The following is a 15,120-nucleotide window of genomic DNA, read 5'->3' as shown; positions in this document are numbered from 1 at the left end:
GCCAAAAACGGAACTGCATTCATTAAAAACCCATTAATTAATTACAGCCTTACAGTTTCGTATCGGACTGCACATCAATATGAAACTAGGCATATTCATTTATTCCTTCGACATTTTCGCGCCGCAAGCGCTCATAAAGTTGTCAAAATGATTTAGCAAATTTTGTTGTTGCGTGTCGCCGCAAATGTAAAATGTTTCGAGATCTGTTATGAATGTTTAACAAATTTTTAGTTTGGTCCCTGTCCGTGTGAGCACAGTGAGTCTGTGTGGGTTTATATGCCGTAGTGTGTGTAGTTGTATATATGCTGGCATTAATATGGCGAGGAGAAAATTGTTGAAAATTGGGAAAAATACGAGTTTTATTTGTTTTGGGTAACGTGCGCAAAAATCGCACGGAAACGCCACCACAAAAAGTGAAACTTATATCAACGGATTTATTTTTAACATGAAAAAAAAACCCGCAAGCACTTAAACACATAAATAAATTAACTGCCCAACTAATATTCGCTTCTCGCGTTTGTTGCCAGCGTGAATTTAATTTCATTTTTCGGAGAGTGTTTACGAACACGCAAATTCCATTTGTCAATCGCCCGATAAGCGAATTGTTCCTGATTTTCCCACATGTTTGCTCGCCGGCCAGTTGGGAAATGTATGTTTATATGGTATATATACCCAGTAGTGGGTAGCGGGTGGGGTAAGAGTACCCTGACTTACCTTTTGCACCAGCAGGGGCTGGGCGAAGTCCGTGCCCCCCTGGAGGCGGAATCCCCAGGGCTGGGCATCGAAACGTGACAATTTCACTTGCAGCAGCTGTGGTTGGGCCATCTTCTTTTAGCGCTGACTGTAACGAAACGAGAAGTAATAATCATGAGAACATGGCGTATACTTGATATCACGTAGCCGACTAATTAATGAAATCAAAACCCCGACCGACGCACACGAAACCAACGAAAAACAACACAGACAGACGAGTGCGGATTGCTCCTTTTAGGCCACTAATAAAGACATTATTCAGGCATGTCCAGGCTAATCCTGCCAACAGTCAGACGTCCCTTCACATACCCTCCCCGCATCCCCCCTGTTTGCTGGCCCGAATCGTGGAACCCTAGAGCAGCCCTGCCCCACTTTTGGGCCACCCACAACCAACCGGTTGCCACATGCAGCTGCATGCGGAAAAGCTTCTGCGTCGTTTTGTGTGCCAAACTGAGCCAACATATTCGGCTGACTGAATGCAGCAGGCAGCCAGGAAAGTGGTTGAGTCGCAAGACCGAACTGGGCGATATCCTGGGGATTTAGGGACACTGAACAGGAGCATAGAAGCGAAATGTTAAAGTATGTATTTCCGGCTATTTTCAAAAGCTAAATCTCTACGGTATTAGATTCCTTTACTTAATGGTTCTCAAATATAAATCTAAGATCACTTAGTTTTTACTTTAAGGAATATCACAACAAATGTTCAGTGTGCCCTATTGCTTCTACCCAATTATCGAACCATTCCATCATATCCCATTTGCCCGCCATTTCTGCAGGGTGCTGGGACATAAAACGAGTTAAACTTTGTTAGATATCGCCTTTTTTGCACACACAGAAACTCACACCCCGGAAAGGGGACTCAGTGTAGCACCAGGACTTCGAAGGACCCGCTGCATCCCTCGTCCTGGCCACAGTGAGTGCTGTAAGTAAGCGCACCCCAAACGGCAGATGGAGCCGTGTTGTAAGTGTGGCTTACACGGCTTCCCATCTTTCTGTGCGTCCGTACTCAACTACCCCACTGCCCCACTCCACTCTCCCCCTATGCTGCATGTCCTGCCGCACTTTTTTCCCGTCATAGCTATGTAATTTGTACGTGCGTCACAGGAGGGGGTGAGGCGGTGAGGGGGTGGGAAAAGGGGTCAGGCGAAAATGGAAAAGTGGGCGGGACATGGGAGTCTGTTGATTTAGTTTGCTGCATAACAATTTTGCTGAGTGTTGTGTTTTTTATTAGCAAAGACACATTTGCCCCGTGTTCCTTTGGTCTCTTTCCCTCCACAACTGCCCTCTCTCTCTCTCTCTATCTCTCTATCTCTGCCTCTCTCTCGCTCCCTTTCTCTTCGCACCGAAGACACTCAAAGTGGAAGTAACTACATTAAGCTATTAAAACGACAGCAGCTGCCGGTGGGTATGGGAATTCCAAGGGGGGGAATGGGATATCCGCACACATATGGAAAAGAGACATTTTAGCACACACAGCAGTTTAATTAACGTTAAGTGCGGGTGGTAATGGCTCCATCTCGAGTCCAGGTTGCAGGATTCAGGCATCCGGCTCGAATTCCCGCCAAGAAGCGTAAGGGAAGGCCAAGAGCACAGGCCGTAACACGTTGACGGCATTTGCATGTAAATACTTTGTACGCCATGAAGTTGGGCCATTAGACGCCCCGGCAAACCAACTGCACATGCACGGGAATAATTTAATTAAAATATTAAACAAATGCCGAGTGGAGTGGAGTGGAGTGGAGTGGAGTAGAGTGAAGTGGATCGGTGCGCAGGCGGCCAACTCTTTCATGGATTCAACGTGCCAGACTGAAAGAGGCCAAAAGCGCAACAACACGAGAACGCAAACACCAACGCTTTCCGCCAGTTCAAATATGATGGCATTGATGGGAAAACGGGGGTAAACCTGGTAGTTCCGGTGCGAAAGGCGCCATTTGGAGTCCTGGCTAATTACTGGCTAAAATGCTCCTGCCACAAGGATGCTATGCGGCTGACAAAACGTCATCGACAATTTGGCACACTGCAAGATTAAATTGCCGAATATCGTGCAGTTGTCCTACCATTTTAGTACTTGAATTGGATACATCAAATGGTGTGAAAAACATTAAAACTTATACTTTTTCTTTGATACAAGAATCCCTAAACGCCCTTTCACATTCTTATTTAAACGACTTACTTGTTTGGTAGCAGTTGGTAATATATTTAAAACGCAAAAAATATTTACTTGCCCTGCTTGCTTATAGTAATATCAATTTTACTTTCCCTATCATACATTATCTCCTTGACAAACTTCAAGTTCGGACCTATCAAGCCCGTTTCTGCGACGTGAAGAGAAGCTTCTAACAAATGGCGAAATTTGTTTGGCCCAGGATTAAAGTGCTCCCTTTTCTTGAAACCCTTTCCGTCTTCATCCTGCCAAGAGACCGGGGACCTGACCCACTTTTCAGTCTTTAGGTCGGCCTTGGGCAAACTGCGGCACAAACTTTCCATATGCAAGCAATTTGTAAACAAATTATTTGATCCTCAAACAGGCAAGTTGCTCCAGCAACTTATCAACTTGACGCCACACAAACAACAACGAGCGCCAACAAATCCAAACTTGGTCAACCATGTATCATTAACAAAGTTGTCCAGTTGGCAATCCCATTGCAGCTTTATGACTAATAACCAAATGCCACTGGATGGGTGCGTTTTCAGAAGGGGGTTCGACGGGGCGGGGAGGAAGGAAAAGCCATTGGGACACGTAGCGTTGTAGTCCGCTTCCGGGTACAGTAAAACATCGGTATTGAGAGCAAGTACTAAACCATGGCTGGGGCAGTGTCAAAAAACGAGTTATCGCTAATAACTTTTACACACACAATTGGCAAATTACAATTTATTTATGGGCCGCTGATGGTGCCCCTTCCCAACCCGCCTCGATTTTGGACCCCCCTTGAAATGCAGTTTGCATTTGATTCGGGGTGAGAGCAACAAATCAATTTGCATGCGGTAATTCCAAAGATTTATTGCCAACATTTTGTGCAGAACGAGCAGAGGGCGTGGTGTTTTGCTTGCTGGGCATGCAAAAACTGTAAAATATCCCGAATTCAAAAAAAGTTCTTGTGCGTGGAACTGTAAGCCGATTTCCTGTCGCAGAAAGAGCCGCATAATGGGAATCACGGCCAGCTCATGAGTTGCCATTACCCCAATGGCAGACAGAAAGTGAGCAGGAATCAAATTGATTTCAGAGCACACACAGCATCATTAGCAGTTGGCCCCCGCCATAAAAGCCAGAATAATAACAGAGAGTTGAGTAGAAAGCAGACGACGGCGAAAAAACGGCGAAACCGAAGCCAAACTGGAACCATCAGCAGTCAAAGTCGATGGTGATGGCGATGGTGATGCTGATGATGATGCTGATGATGATGGCCATGGTGGTGATCATGACGATGCTGCTGCTGCTGCCTGCCACAGATGATGTCATGGTGGCTATGGTGGGCATAGTACGGAATAAAAAGAAAAACGAATCGGAATGGGAGAGAAGGGGTTTTTGGGGTCGACAATTCGATTTGGCCGTTTCGCACGCTTCTTTAAAGTACACTGCGCGAAAGTATCCGCAGTTGGTAAGAGGTCACTAACTCAGCACCTCAACCTAATAGGTTCATTATATTCTATTGGAATTTAAACAAAGCTTTTTATAGGCACAGAAATTCCTTTTTACTTTCCTAAACAAATAATCCAATTGAATTATTTTTTTTAAATTTTCGTATATTTATACAACTCTCTTTAATTTCCAAATGCCATTCCTAACGTGCAGCACCAATCGAAATCGAAATCGCTTTTGTAACATAGATTCCCAGTCGTCTGTTTATTCTGGAATATCTGTTTATCAAACGGAACAGCTTCAATCTGTAATGAGCCAACTAATTACGTGCGGCAGACTCTAAACAAATCGGGAATCAGACAAACATTGTGCATTTGGTTAGCTGGCCATTTCAACACATTAATAAACTGCATAAGGGAACAGCTCATTAAAAGCCACTCGAGTGAGGCAGCAACAGCTTTTCCATTTCCCATATCCCACATCCCATTTTCCATTTTCCACATCCCATTTCCCATTTGACTGCTGGCTGTCAAGTGGTCGAGGCCCAAGAAAACTACTTCAAAGATCTTGCTGCTGCTGTTGCTCCTCCTCCTGCTGCTGCTGTTGATGTGCTGGCTCTTTGGGCCAAACAAAAGTGAAGCCGGAGCGACATATTCACCCACTAACTGGCAGAAGTTGGTTGAAATTAGGAGTGGAAAAACGCAGTCAGCAGACCCATCTGTCGGGGAATAACAAGCCATGCAAATGCCATGCCCTCACATCCCTCTCTTCTCTTCTAGCCCTGTATCCCTGTATCCCCATGTCCCCATATCCACATATCCACATCCACATATCCATATGTGTGGCAAAGTGCTTGGTAGCTCCTCCGGGGAATCGAAACGGAGGGCAGCGCCAAGTAGTGAACGCGTTGATTTCGCATTTATGCAAATTTCACGTACACTTCAAACTGCTCAACGTTTTTTCATCTTTATTTTTTTCTTTTCGTGGCTCCCCCGCTCTCTAACTCTTCAAGTTCTTCTTTTTTGGCTTTTTTTTTTGTTGCTGTAGTTGTTTGGCTTTTTCCACAGACGCGCTTTTGTTGGCCGGGCCGAAACTAAACTTTGCTGAGTGAAACTGAAGTTGCCGTTGGGGAAATGCAGGGGGGATCTGTGAATGGGTGCGGGGAAACTGGCGAGTCGTAGAAATTCTGCCTGGGGCCGAGTGATTTCTGAATACCTTTCAGACAGCCCTCAGCTCGGGTGTATCGGATTAGCCGAGGGGTGGACGAGCTGGGGATCAATCATTAATTGGATAGTTTCTGAGCTCTTGGTCCAAATTGTGGGAACACAAATATGTGTTTAATGCAAGAGCTTTTATGCATGATGTACAACATTTGTATATATTTAATATACTTAATGTATCTTCTCTATGGTTTCTATATAAACTAAAGCTTTTAGGAAACATTTTTCTAAAAATAAAAATCCATTTCGATGTTATACATTTAAATCTAAAACCTATTGATTTGCGGAACATGTCTATACATACAGCATTTAATCATAGCTAAACTATATATTATGTTTTATATAAATAGAAGAGTAGTGTCAAATGAATGCAGTAAAAGGGATATTTCAAAGTGTTCATCAGTTATTGTAGTGGAAGTTGTTTATTAAAAGTGGCATATATATGTTGCGCTACAGGGTATCCCCGCTGTCGCTTCAGCATTCACTTAAGGGGTGCCTGCTCTGATGCAATGTGACGTGACGTGACGTCATGTGTGCGCTCGTGCTTGCGGCTAACAGGACATGTTTTCCTCCCGCCTGGAAACAGCGCACCACCCCCCGGGAAAAGCCCGCCCCGCGATCCCCCGCTGATGATGACGACGCTGTTGCTCTTCAGTCTGTCTAATGCAATGCGCGTGCTAAATGGGCGTAACTCAACGGCTCGACGACTCGACTTTTTTCTCTTTTCAAGTTTTCCCTTCGTATTCTGTATTTTTTGTTATATTTTTTCGCGGCGCTTATCAAGCGCTGAAAGCTAAAAAAGTTTTTCACTCGCAATCACACTCACACCAGCACACGTCTGCAACTGTCAGTGCATCAAAACACTTGAGTATTTTGAAAAAAAAAGAAAAATAGGAAAAAAAAAAATGAGGAAAAACAACAGCAGGAGGGGAAAAGTTTTTCTCTTTGTGCTGCGTGTGAGCTTGTATGATATTTTTAATATTTTTGCACTAGGCGCAATGGCAAAACAAGAACCGAGGGAAAAGCTGACAAAAGTGACACTTTGCATGCATTCTTGCCGCTTCTTTTGTGATTATTTTCCTTGCTTTTCAAGTGCGAGAGAAAAAGAGAGTGATGTGCAAGTGACATTGAATGTGGCAATTTTCCGCCGGCCATGGAAAACTCAACTCTCCCGCTCAGATACAGATACAGATACATATGCAGATACAGATGCAGATATAAATAAAGATACAGGTACACAGATGCGATTGCAGTCGCATTTTTTAGGTGCCAAAAAGTTCAATACCACAATGGAATCCCCAACGTTAATAAACCAAAAACTCTTATTCCATTATATAAATCGAATATTTATGGTTACATATGTGCGTATTAATTCAGAGCAATTTTTATCAACATTTTTTCTCAATTGGCAATTTCCAATATTTGTCCGTAGTTGCATAAATTTACACAAATAAAATATGTAAATTCTGCAGATACAAACACATTGCATACCCTGGCAAATGGGGGAGCTTATGCGGCAATTTGATTGCTTGGATACGGGATTTATAATTGTGCGAAGCACAAAATGCTGTGCACAAAATTGATTAATATTTCCTGAATGCTTTCTATGAGAAACGTGAGATGCCATGCGAATGCAAATATTAATCAGAGATATTATGGTTCGATGGCCGTTGCAGTGAGTCAAAAATGCAATTTCCATGCGTTCACCTATTTTCGGAGGATTTTCGATTAAATCAAAATAGACAAATGAAATATTTGACAGGTAAATATTTATTAAGCTGTGTGTCAAAAACCGGCGTTTAAAGCTGAAGCCGAATAGCCAGATGTACATAGATATTCAGGAACATATCTGAAAATACATATACTACCGCTTTTATCTAAAAGTTTTTATCCGTCTCGATATCGATAAGTAAACGGATTTAAAGTGGGGATAGTTAAGGGCAATGGCCAATAAATGCCACCATTAATAATGCAAAATATCACATTATTCGCCAGCACAAAATGTAATTAAATATAATAGAAACAATCAAAAAACCAAATCCCATAAATTAAACTCCCAGCTTTGGCGATTGAACAAACAGCAACAAAAAAATGCATGTGCTGGGAAAAAAAGTAGTGAAAATAATGCAATTTTAAATCTGTCACTGGAATAGTTAATGCCATATTAGTTGTTTTGAGCTAATAAAGCGTAATTATCAACGCATTTATTTAATTAGCCGCACAAAGTGCGCAGAACAAAGCCCTCAATCAGCCGCCCATCTCCCTCTTCAATTTGTCTACAAATTGTGTGTGGCATATATAATGACAATTTAATGGGCTTGTCAGTCGGCTGCTGTTTGTGCGGTAATTTAATTTAATCCCTGCCCAAAAGTCGAACCATTGATTTTAGAATTAAAAAGCTAGAAGGAGGGAAATAGCTCAAGTAGCTCAACTTTAAAAGACATTCTCTTCGTAGGCATCTACATATGTATGTATATATGTCAATTTATATATTCTATCCAATCGACCGAACGCATTATGCAGTCAATAAGATTATCGGACTGAAAACTGCAAAAACAGACGGACTGCGAATGGATTTGCCATTTGATTTAACATTAATGAACAAAATGAAATTAATTGAAAACTATTTTCATTTTCTGTCTTTGTTTTTTCCTTTTTTTTTGCTTCGTTTGTTTTTTTGTTGTTTGTAATTACCTCTTGTGCATAATTGGTAGGCTTTAATGGGTTAACAAAATGCGATTAAGCGCAATGCAATTGCGAAATGCAAATTTTTCCTCATTCGGATGATTGGAAAGTATATATCGCCTGCATATGTATATCCCCTATTCACTTGGGCTAATGACAGGCGGCAGATTGAAACTGGCAGATACAGTCGACACAAAGGACGGGCGGCCATAATTCTCCATCAAAAAATGGGGACTCCAGGAGGAGACACACTTGTTGCTGCCCCGCCCCCTTTGAACGGCCTGCCCTGTGACAGTTTACAAAGTGCTGCAATTAGGGCTGACAAAGTGCCCGGCTCCTGGGCTCCTCTACTTCTCTACTCCTCAGCTCTCGATTCCTCCTCGACTCCTGGATGCTGAGAAGAGAACATTGTGCGAACACCCAAATGAATTTGTTAAAACCTCTGCCGCCTCGGCTGGCGGTTTCATATCTGTTGGATATGAATTAATCAAAGACTAAATAAAATGCTTAGCATTTGCATTTCACCCCGTTTCAACAAACAATTTGTCAGCCTTCGTAATGGACAGAAGCAAGTGTCACAGGCGGATTCTTCTTTTAAAAATACTCGTACCATCAGAAATGTACGAGTATATAATTTTTGTTTGGCCGTATTTCGGTGACGGACGCACACGGCCGCTTTTTTTCTCATTTTTGGGGTAATTGGAGCTGCATTTTGGTCAGCAGGGGTTAAGGCAAAGTAATTTTCATTGAGATGCCGCCCTACCTTTCGCTTTCGCTTTCGCCTTTGCCAATCACATATATTTGATATTTTTGATATTTGTGACTTTGGCATTGACGTCTGTCTGCAAGGGGCTGTCGATCGAAATAGACTTGGCGCAGAAATGCCCCTCGAATGAATTTCGTTGGTGGGCGGAAGGCCAGCGTTTTGAACTATTTTTCCAAGGAAAACTCGATAGGAATGTCTTATTTTACATATTTAAAATCACCAATCGCCCGTTTAAACGCTACCAAATGTCGGGCAATTAATTCTCGATCTCTATTCCTATCCCGAAAAAGAGATGCACGTAAATGCTGTTGTGATTTATGAGCGCGCGCCGCACGAGATTTTATAATTTGTTCAGCGCAACGTGCATGGCCAAAATAAATATTTTCCCTTCGTTAAATTCATAAACAAAACTCGGGAATGGATTGGGATGCTATGCGGGTTTCCCCAACTGAACCCTATCCCAAAGTGTCGACTCAATCGCAATCTCTCGATGGGTTTCTGTGGCTTTTGCCGCGGCGATGAAACCAAAAATTGTTTGCCAGTCACGTTTGTGGTGCAGAAAGAGCAGTGGCAACAGTGGTACCCATTACCCATTTAGCGCAAAAACAAAAAATAAATAAAGGGGTAAAGGGGGGGTTCAGACAATTCGAGTTGAGTTGAGTCTGCACTTCTTCGTCGAAGATTTCGCGTCTGTGGGCGTTTATTTTCAACGCACTGCGGTTATGTAATTGCGAGGCGTCGGATACGTGATTACTTTTAGTCAAATTGCCGCTCGAATATTGTGTAATTTCGCTCGACTCCGCTCGCCTCCTCCACTTGCGATTTCATATCTGTGCGAAAGTGTGCCATCGGAGTTGTTGGCCCGGAGAAAGTGATCAACTCGTTGGCAGAAGTTAAGGTCAGGGTTGCAGCTCACAGGTGCTTCTCAAGTGTGAGCAATTGAATCAATAATCATTGTATCAACAAGTAGAGGTGCTAAAATTCAGATTGTAGCAATCAATGTTTCTTAGTCGATTAATAATACTCTACTACAGCATGATAATGTAGTTGTTGATGTAGAAATAATTCCATCTTCGCAGTGAGATATCAGAAATATTAGGAAGTAAAAGTTTTTAATTGATTTCTAAAAACTCACATACTATTATGGGTAATCGTAGCTATTCAAATAGTTATGAAACTTTTTAAAAGTACTTTATTAAGCCAAATAGCATATGAGATTCAAGATCAGAAGGTCAAAAGCGGTCATATCACAGTCTACTTCCCCCAACCTTTCCCAGGGATGAACCTCCCATTAAGGTCGGTTAAAATATTCTTTAATCATTATCATCGCTCTGGTTTCGCGTTGTTTCGCCAGCTTTTTCGCTGTGAATGACATACGAACCCCGAAGAATCAACAAAGATACGAGAGAAGTGCTTGTCTCAGCAAAAGGAAAGAGAATGCAATCTACCATGACAGTTCACGAAGGTTAAATTCTTGAGAAATGATTTGGTGGCACAGAGTACAGACCGCAGAGAACTGCAACCAGCCAACGAGAGCGAACTAATTAAAATATACGCAAAGCTGTTTGAAATTTGTAGAGCACATCTCCCCCCTTTTCCCCTTTCACCCATCGCACAGTCCCCTCGATTGTTGCAATATGTGCACGAATCCGATTCGGCGTCAAGTGAAGCCAAGCCATGAAATATTGTCACGCACCCAGGAACGGAATAGGAATAGGATGTGAAGGAGAAGTGCCATTCTAATGAGCTCAGCTACATTTCCGCGACGGCCTTAATTTACGATCCCCAGTCGAAGAAGAATTTGCTGGTACTTTTCAGCAGTGAGAAAAATTTTTGATAAAAGTTTTACTAATTTAGTTTGCTAAAGATACCGAACTTATAAATTTTTATAATATTAACTTGATTCCGAACTATATTATCTAGATTTTGCATTCCTGGCTAGAACAGTCAGTTCTATGTTTTCGGTGTATTTCCATGTGCACCCATCCTTTGGGCAATTAATGCCGCGCTGGACTGATAAACCTCAGTGTAAACAAAGACATTTCATTCATCGGAAAAGTGGTCAGTGGCAATGGCAATTAGCTCATTCAAGTTTATAGAAGCACTATCTTATCGCGCATTGATTCATGGATGTTGTGAGGCGTTGTAAGATGGATTCGGCAGAAGTGGCGATTGCTTTACGGCTATTATTGGTGAGGTGACCAAACATTAGTTTAATCGCAAGATAACAAGGTGGGTGATTAATCGATTTCATCGTTTTGTGGGTTCAATGAACCGCGGCCAAATGAAACCCGCCAGATAATCGGGCTCAAGAACAGGGCGAGCAACAAGAAGTTTTGGTCATGGCTAAATTACATCACAGGCAGACTGCTGGTGGCCTGGCGGGAATTGGAAATGGCAAATGGAAATGGAAATGGAAATGGAGAGCAACCACTGCGTATACATGATGTCAGAGATAGCGAGAGCGAGCGAGAGATGTGGAGGCAGGCAGAGAGAAAAGGAGAGAGAGAGAGTGACTGCTGAAAATGGCTGAAAATAGATCATCCGAAGAGGAAATCCGAAGAGCAGAAACCACGAAAATCGCAAAAGAAAATTGCCAAGATAACGAAAGACACTTTTCGAGGAGGCGACCTAGAGAGCTGGTCTGGCTTCATTAATATGCGATGCCCACTGCTGCCGCCGATATGTAGACTATATATCGCTCAAAACGTTTTGAAAATGTCTCAGAAACTGTGGCGCCAAAAAACGCAGCAATTCGAGCATGGGAAGGAGGCGCAGGAGGTGGTGGCCGCCACATCCGCAGCACTTTCGCAATTTGTGTATCTCTGTATCTGTATCTGGCAGATATTGTATCTGGCGGATGGTTGCTGGCGAACTGCCGCTGGCGCTGACTGACTGACTGAGCGAGAGTATTCGGAAACAAATCCAATCCGCGCAGCCATTTCGAGGATCTAAAAATAAACTCACCTTGAAAAGTTTCTAAAAATTTTCTCGCTTTTTGACTATATAATTTTATTCAATTTCAACGAGCCGAAGATCTACGACGTATCTGTATCTTTGTATCTCTGTATCTGTACCTCTGGCCAACAAAATGTGATATATGCGTCAAACGAAATTCCCTGGATCGGCGTGCCAAGAAAATTATTTACCAATCGAATATATTCGCGCTGAGTCTTCGGTTTCGTAAGGGATTTTACTTGTTGTTAACCTTCACAAAATGCACACAAGTCACTGTTTAGCGAATGGATGGATGGTGGGTTTGAGGGGGAGGAGGAGGAGGAGGGGGTCTGTCTCTGTTATTGATTCTGATTCATCAGCGATCCTGGCGAATCGATTGCGGCAGGCTATTGTATAACCAGCTGATTTCCACCCAACAAATGGCTGATTTCACATGCGACCTGGTACTGACCGATTTATTCCGATCGGGTGGCTTTCTGCTGGGACTCGATTCGGTATCGGTTTCGGTTTCGATTTGATTTGATTTTTTCTGATTTGGACTTGAATCGGTTTCGTATATTCGAGGCGTTTGTGGTGCACTGCCAGTTCAGTTCTTGGGCGACGTTAACTAAGCGACGATTTTCTCTCAACTAAAGCAAAAACCGAAACCGAAAATTTTTATGTGCATTTTGTGCCGTTTTCGAATACAAAAATCTTTTCAACCACATCGCTGGCGTCGCAGTCGCAGTTGCCGTCGCTGCCAGCGTCGCTGCTTTTGGGCCGTGCGAGAGGCAGTGGCAGTGGCAGTCTGGCTATATAGCATCTATATAGACATTGTCGGTTCTCAATTCCCAACCGATTCGACGGCAGAAGCTACACGGCAAAGCAAAGCTACAAACGCCAGACGACGGCAACGACGACGGCTGCTAATGTCTGTCTGGCTTTTGTGGCCCACTGTTTTTGTTGTTCCTGGTGCGGTTTATACTTTTTGTTATTTGGCTAATTGTTTGTATTTTGTTTTCATTCCCAAGCTTTTAACGGCACTGCCAGCGAAATGCCCCCATGTGCAATCAGTCCGTTTCGGGGCTGTATCTCATGGTAATCCTATAATTGCATCTAGCTAAATGGGATAAACAATTTATAAAAGGGCTCAAATACTGTTTTTTATATGCCTTAAAAAAAATATCATTTATATTTGAGATATACTAATGACTTAATGACTATTTTCTTTCAAAACAAATGATTATATTTGTCGCTAGGAATGAACTATGCTTATGAAACGCACATTTGGCACGTCTCTTTGAAGTTGAAAGCAAGTGCAGGTGCTTTGGGCTGCCGCTATTCAGTTTCTGCTGCTGAACCATTTCCCGTGATCTGTTTTCCTCAAAACCACAACAAAGTGTGCATCCGATTGGGAACAACAAACTCGAATAGTCTGGGGAATGTGGGTCACAAAAGATCCTGAGTGCGTGAATCAGCGGTGGTGACTCCATTAGAGCTATGATCCATCCGATCCATTATCCATTTCCCAATAATCGATTAATCATGCCGTCGAGGTCACCCATAACCCCTGCCCTTTTTTTTTAAAGATCGCAGGTCTAAAAACATACTCGCGCTAAATCGAAATTTTCATAAATTGAATTTCCAGTGCATGAAAAGTGAGCCATAAAACATTAATATGTTAAAATGTAGCCATAGCGCAACGCTTACAAAAATAAACGCAAATAGGTTTTTGCCAGCGCTGATGTGCTCAATCAAGCAGCGAAATGAAACGAAACGAATTGAATCGAATCAAGGCAAACAATCCACCAAAAAAAAGGCGCAGGAAAACATGGCTGACTATGTAGATAAATATGTATAATATAATATAATATTTGGATGTTTTATACCGCGTGTATTTGTGACTACATCGCATAACACCGCGGGCGGCATAAAAAGCTCAGGCGGGTTAAACAAGAACAGCAAACAAGTACACAAATAATAATAAACCAGCCCGCCGCCACCTAACTATGCCGAAAAAACAATTTTGGCTTTTTAATTAAATCATGTTGAGTGGCAAAAATAATAATAAAGAATCTAGAGCTCTGCGCAATTCAATCAGAATCACTAAAAAACAAAAAAAGAAAACACTGTTCTTGCGGTTTTTTATTACGCATTTCGGTCAGCCGATTAAGATACGGAATACCGAGATACGGGCGCAATTAAGTTTAAAGACCGCATCTCGACGATCTTTCGTGTTTTTAATGACGGTGACAACGGTTAGTTACACAATAACTTGCGGTTAACACTTTTGCTTTTTATATCAATGCGTTTAATTGCTTAAATCTGTCTTTGATATTCGGGGATGCTGAGTCAACGGTCAGTTTTTGGAGTTTTTAGAGCCATGAATCACACAATTGAGCCCTGTGGCTCGAAACCGGCTCTTCTCGGCCGTTTCATTTTATTTTTTTGAAAACTTTTTGGCAGGAGGCCAGCACAAACAACAAACCACAAACAACAAAGCGGCAAGAAACTGGCCAAGACACTTACACTTCACTCGCACTTGTTGGATTCGCAACGTTCTCTCTGCGAAAATGAAAAGCGATTGAGGGGACCGTGACCGGGAGAGTTGTTTTCTGGATCTTTTGAGCTCTTGAGTGGGTACGTTTGAGTTCCTCGACACTTCTTGGTTTTATATCTTTCGTTCCGGGTTTATATCTTTCTGCTGTTCTGCGAGACAACCGCGCGCGATCGTTGCGTTCGAGCGAATGAGGGCTGGGATCGGGATCTCGACGACGACGGGTTGTTTGGAGTCGCACTGTAAGACGAGCGACTCACACAGATACTCCCGCTCACCCACACACCCGCACGCTGCGCTCTCACTCGCTCTCTCCTCCGCTCAATCAACAGGTAAGTGTTTAGCCAAAAGGTGCGCAAATGTATCGGTTTGTGTATCGGGCAGTGTAGCTGTATCTGTATCTGTGCATGTGTGATACTCGTGTGCGGCACTTGCTGATAAGATAAGGCCCAAAAAAGCCGAATAGAGCAAACGCAAATATAAACAAACACCGGGCGCAATCATAAGCCACGAATTTCGCAGCCAGTGGTAGTGGCATTCGAGCCATAAATTCACTTTACTGGCCTGGATCAATAATTTGAGCAAGCTAATTTGCAGCAAATAGCGCGGCTTTTGGCGAACT

General features: G+C 42.7%; 1 protein-coding gene across 20 annotated transcripts in view; it reads right to left on the bottom strand.

Annotated features, from left to right (window-relative positions):
* The window catches only part of LOC6531525 (PDZ and LIM domain protein Zasp), a 55,737-nt gene extending 41,067 nt beyond the window's left edge, over positions 1 to 14,670 (bottom strand). For 4 of the 20 annotated variants that reach the window (XM_015195901.3, XM_015195892.3, XM_015195888.3 and 1 more), the window contains exons 1-2: positions 12,414 to 12,601; positions 715 to 841 (exon numbers count right to left, since the gene is read on the bottom strand). In XM_015195901.3, coding sequence (XP_015051387.1) covers positions 715 to 825 — 111 coding nt within the window. In that variant the 5' untranslated portion in view covers positions 826 to 841; positions 12,414 to 12,601. Of the gene's footprint in view, positions 1 to 714; positions 842 to 12,413; positions 12,610 to 14,470 lie in introns of those variants that run through there. The other 16 variants (XM_002092288.4, XM_015195890.3, XM_015195891.3 and 13 more) reach the window with 11 other exon arrangements.
* Positions 14,671 to 15,120: the final 450 nt, after the last annotated feature.

This window comes from Drosophila yakuba, chromosome 2R (genome assembly GCF_016746365.2).
Source record: "Drosophila yakuba strain Tai18E2 chromosome 2R, Prin_Dyak_Tai18E2_2.1, whole genome shotgun sequence".
NCBI classification, from domain to species: domain Eukaryota; kingdom Metazoa; phylum Arthropoda; class Insecta; order Diptera; family Drosophilidae; genus Drosophila; species Drosophila yakuba.
Note: the sequence above shows the minus strand (reverse complement) of the source record. Positions and strands in the feature narration are given on the sequence as shown.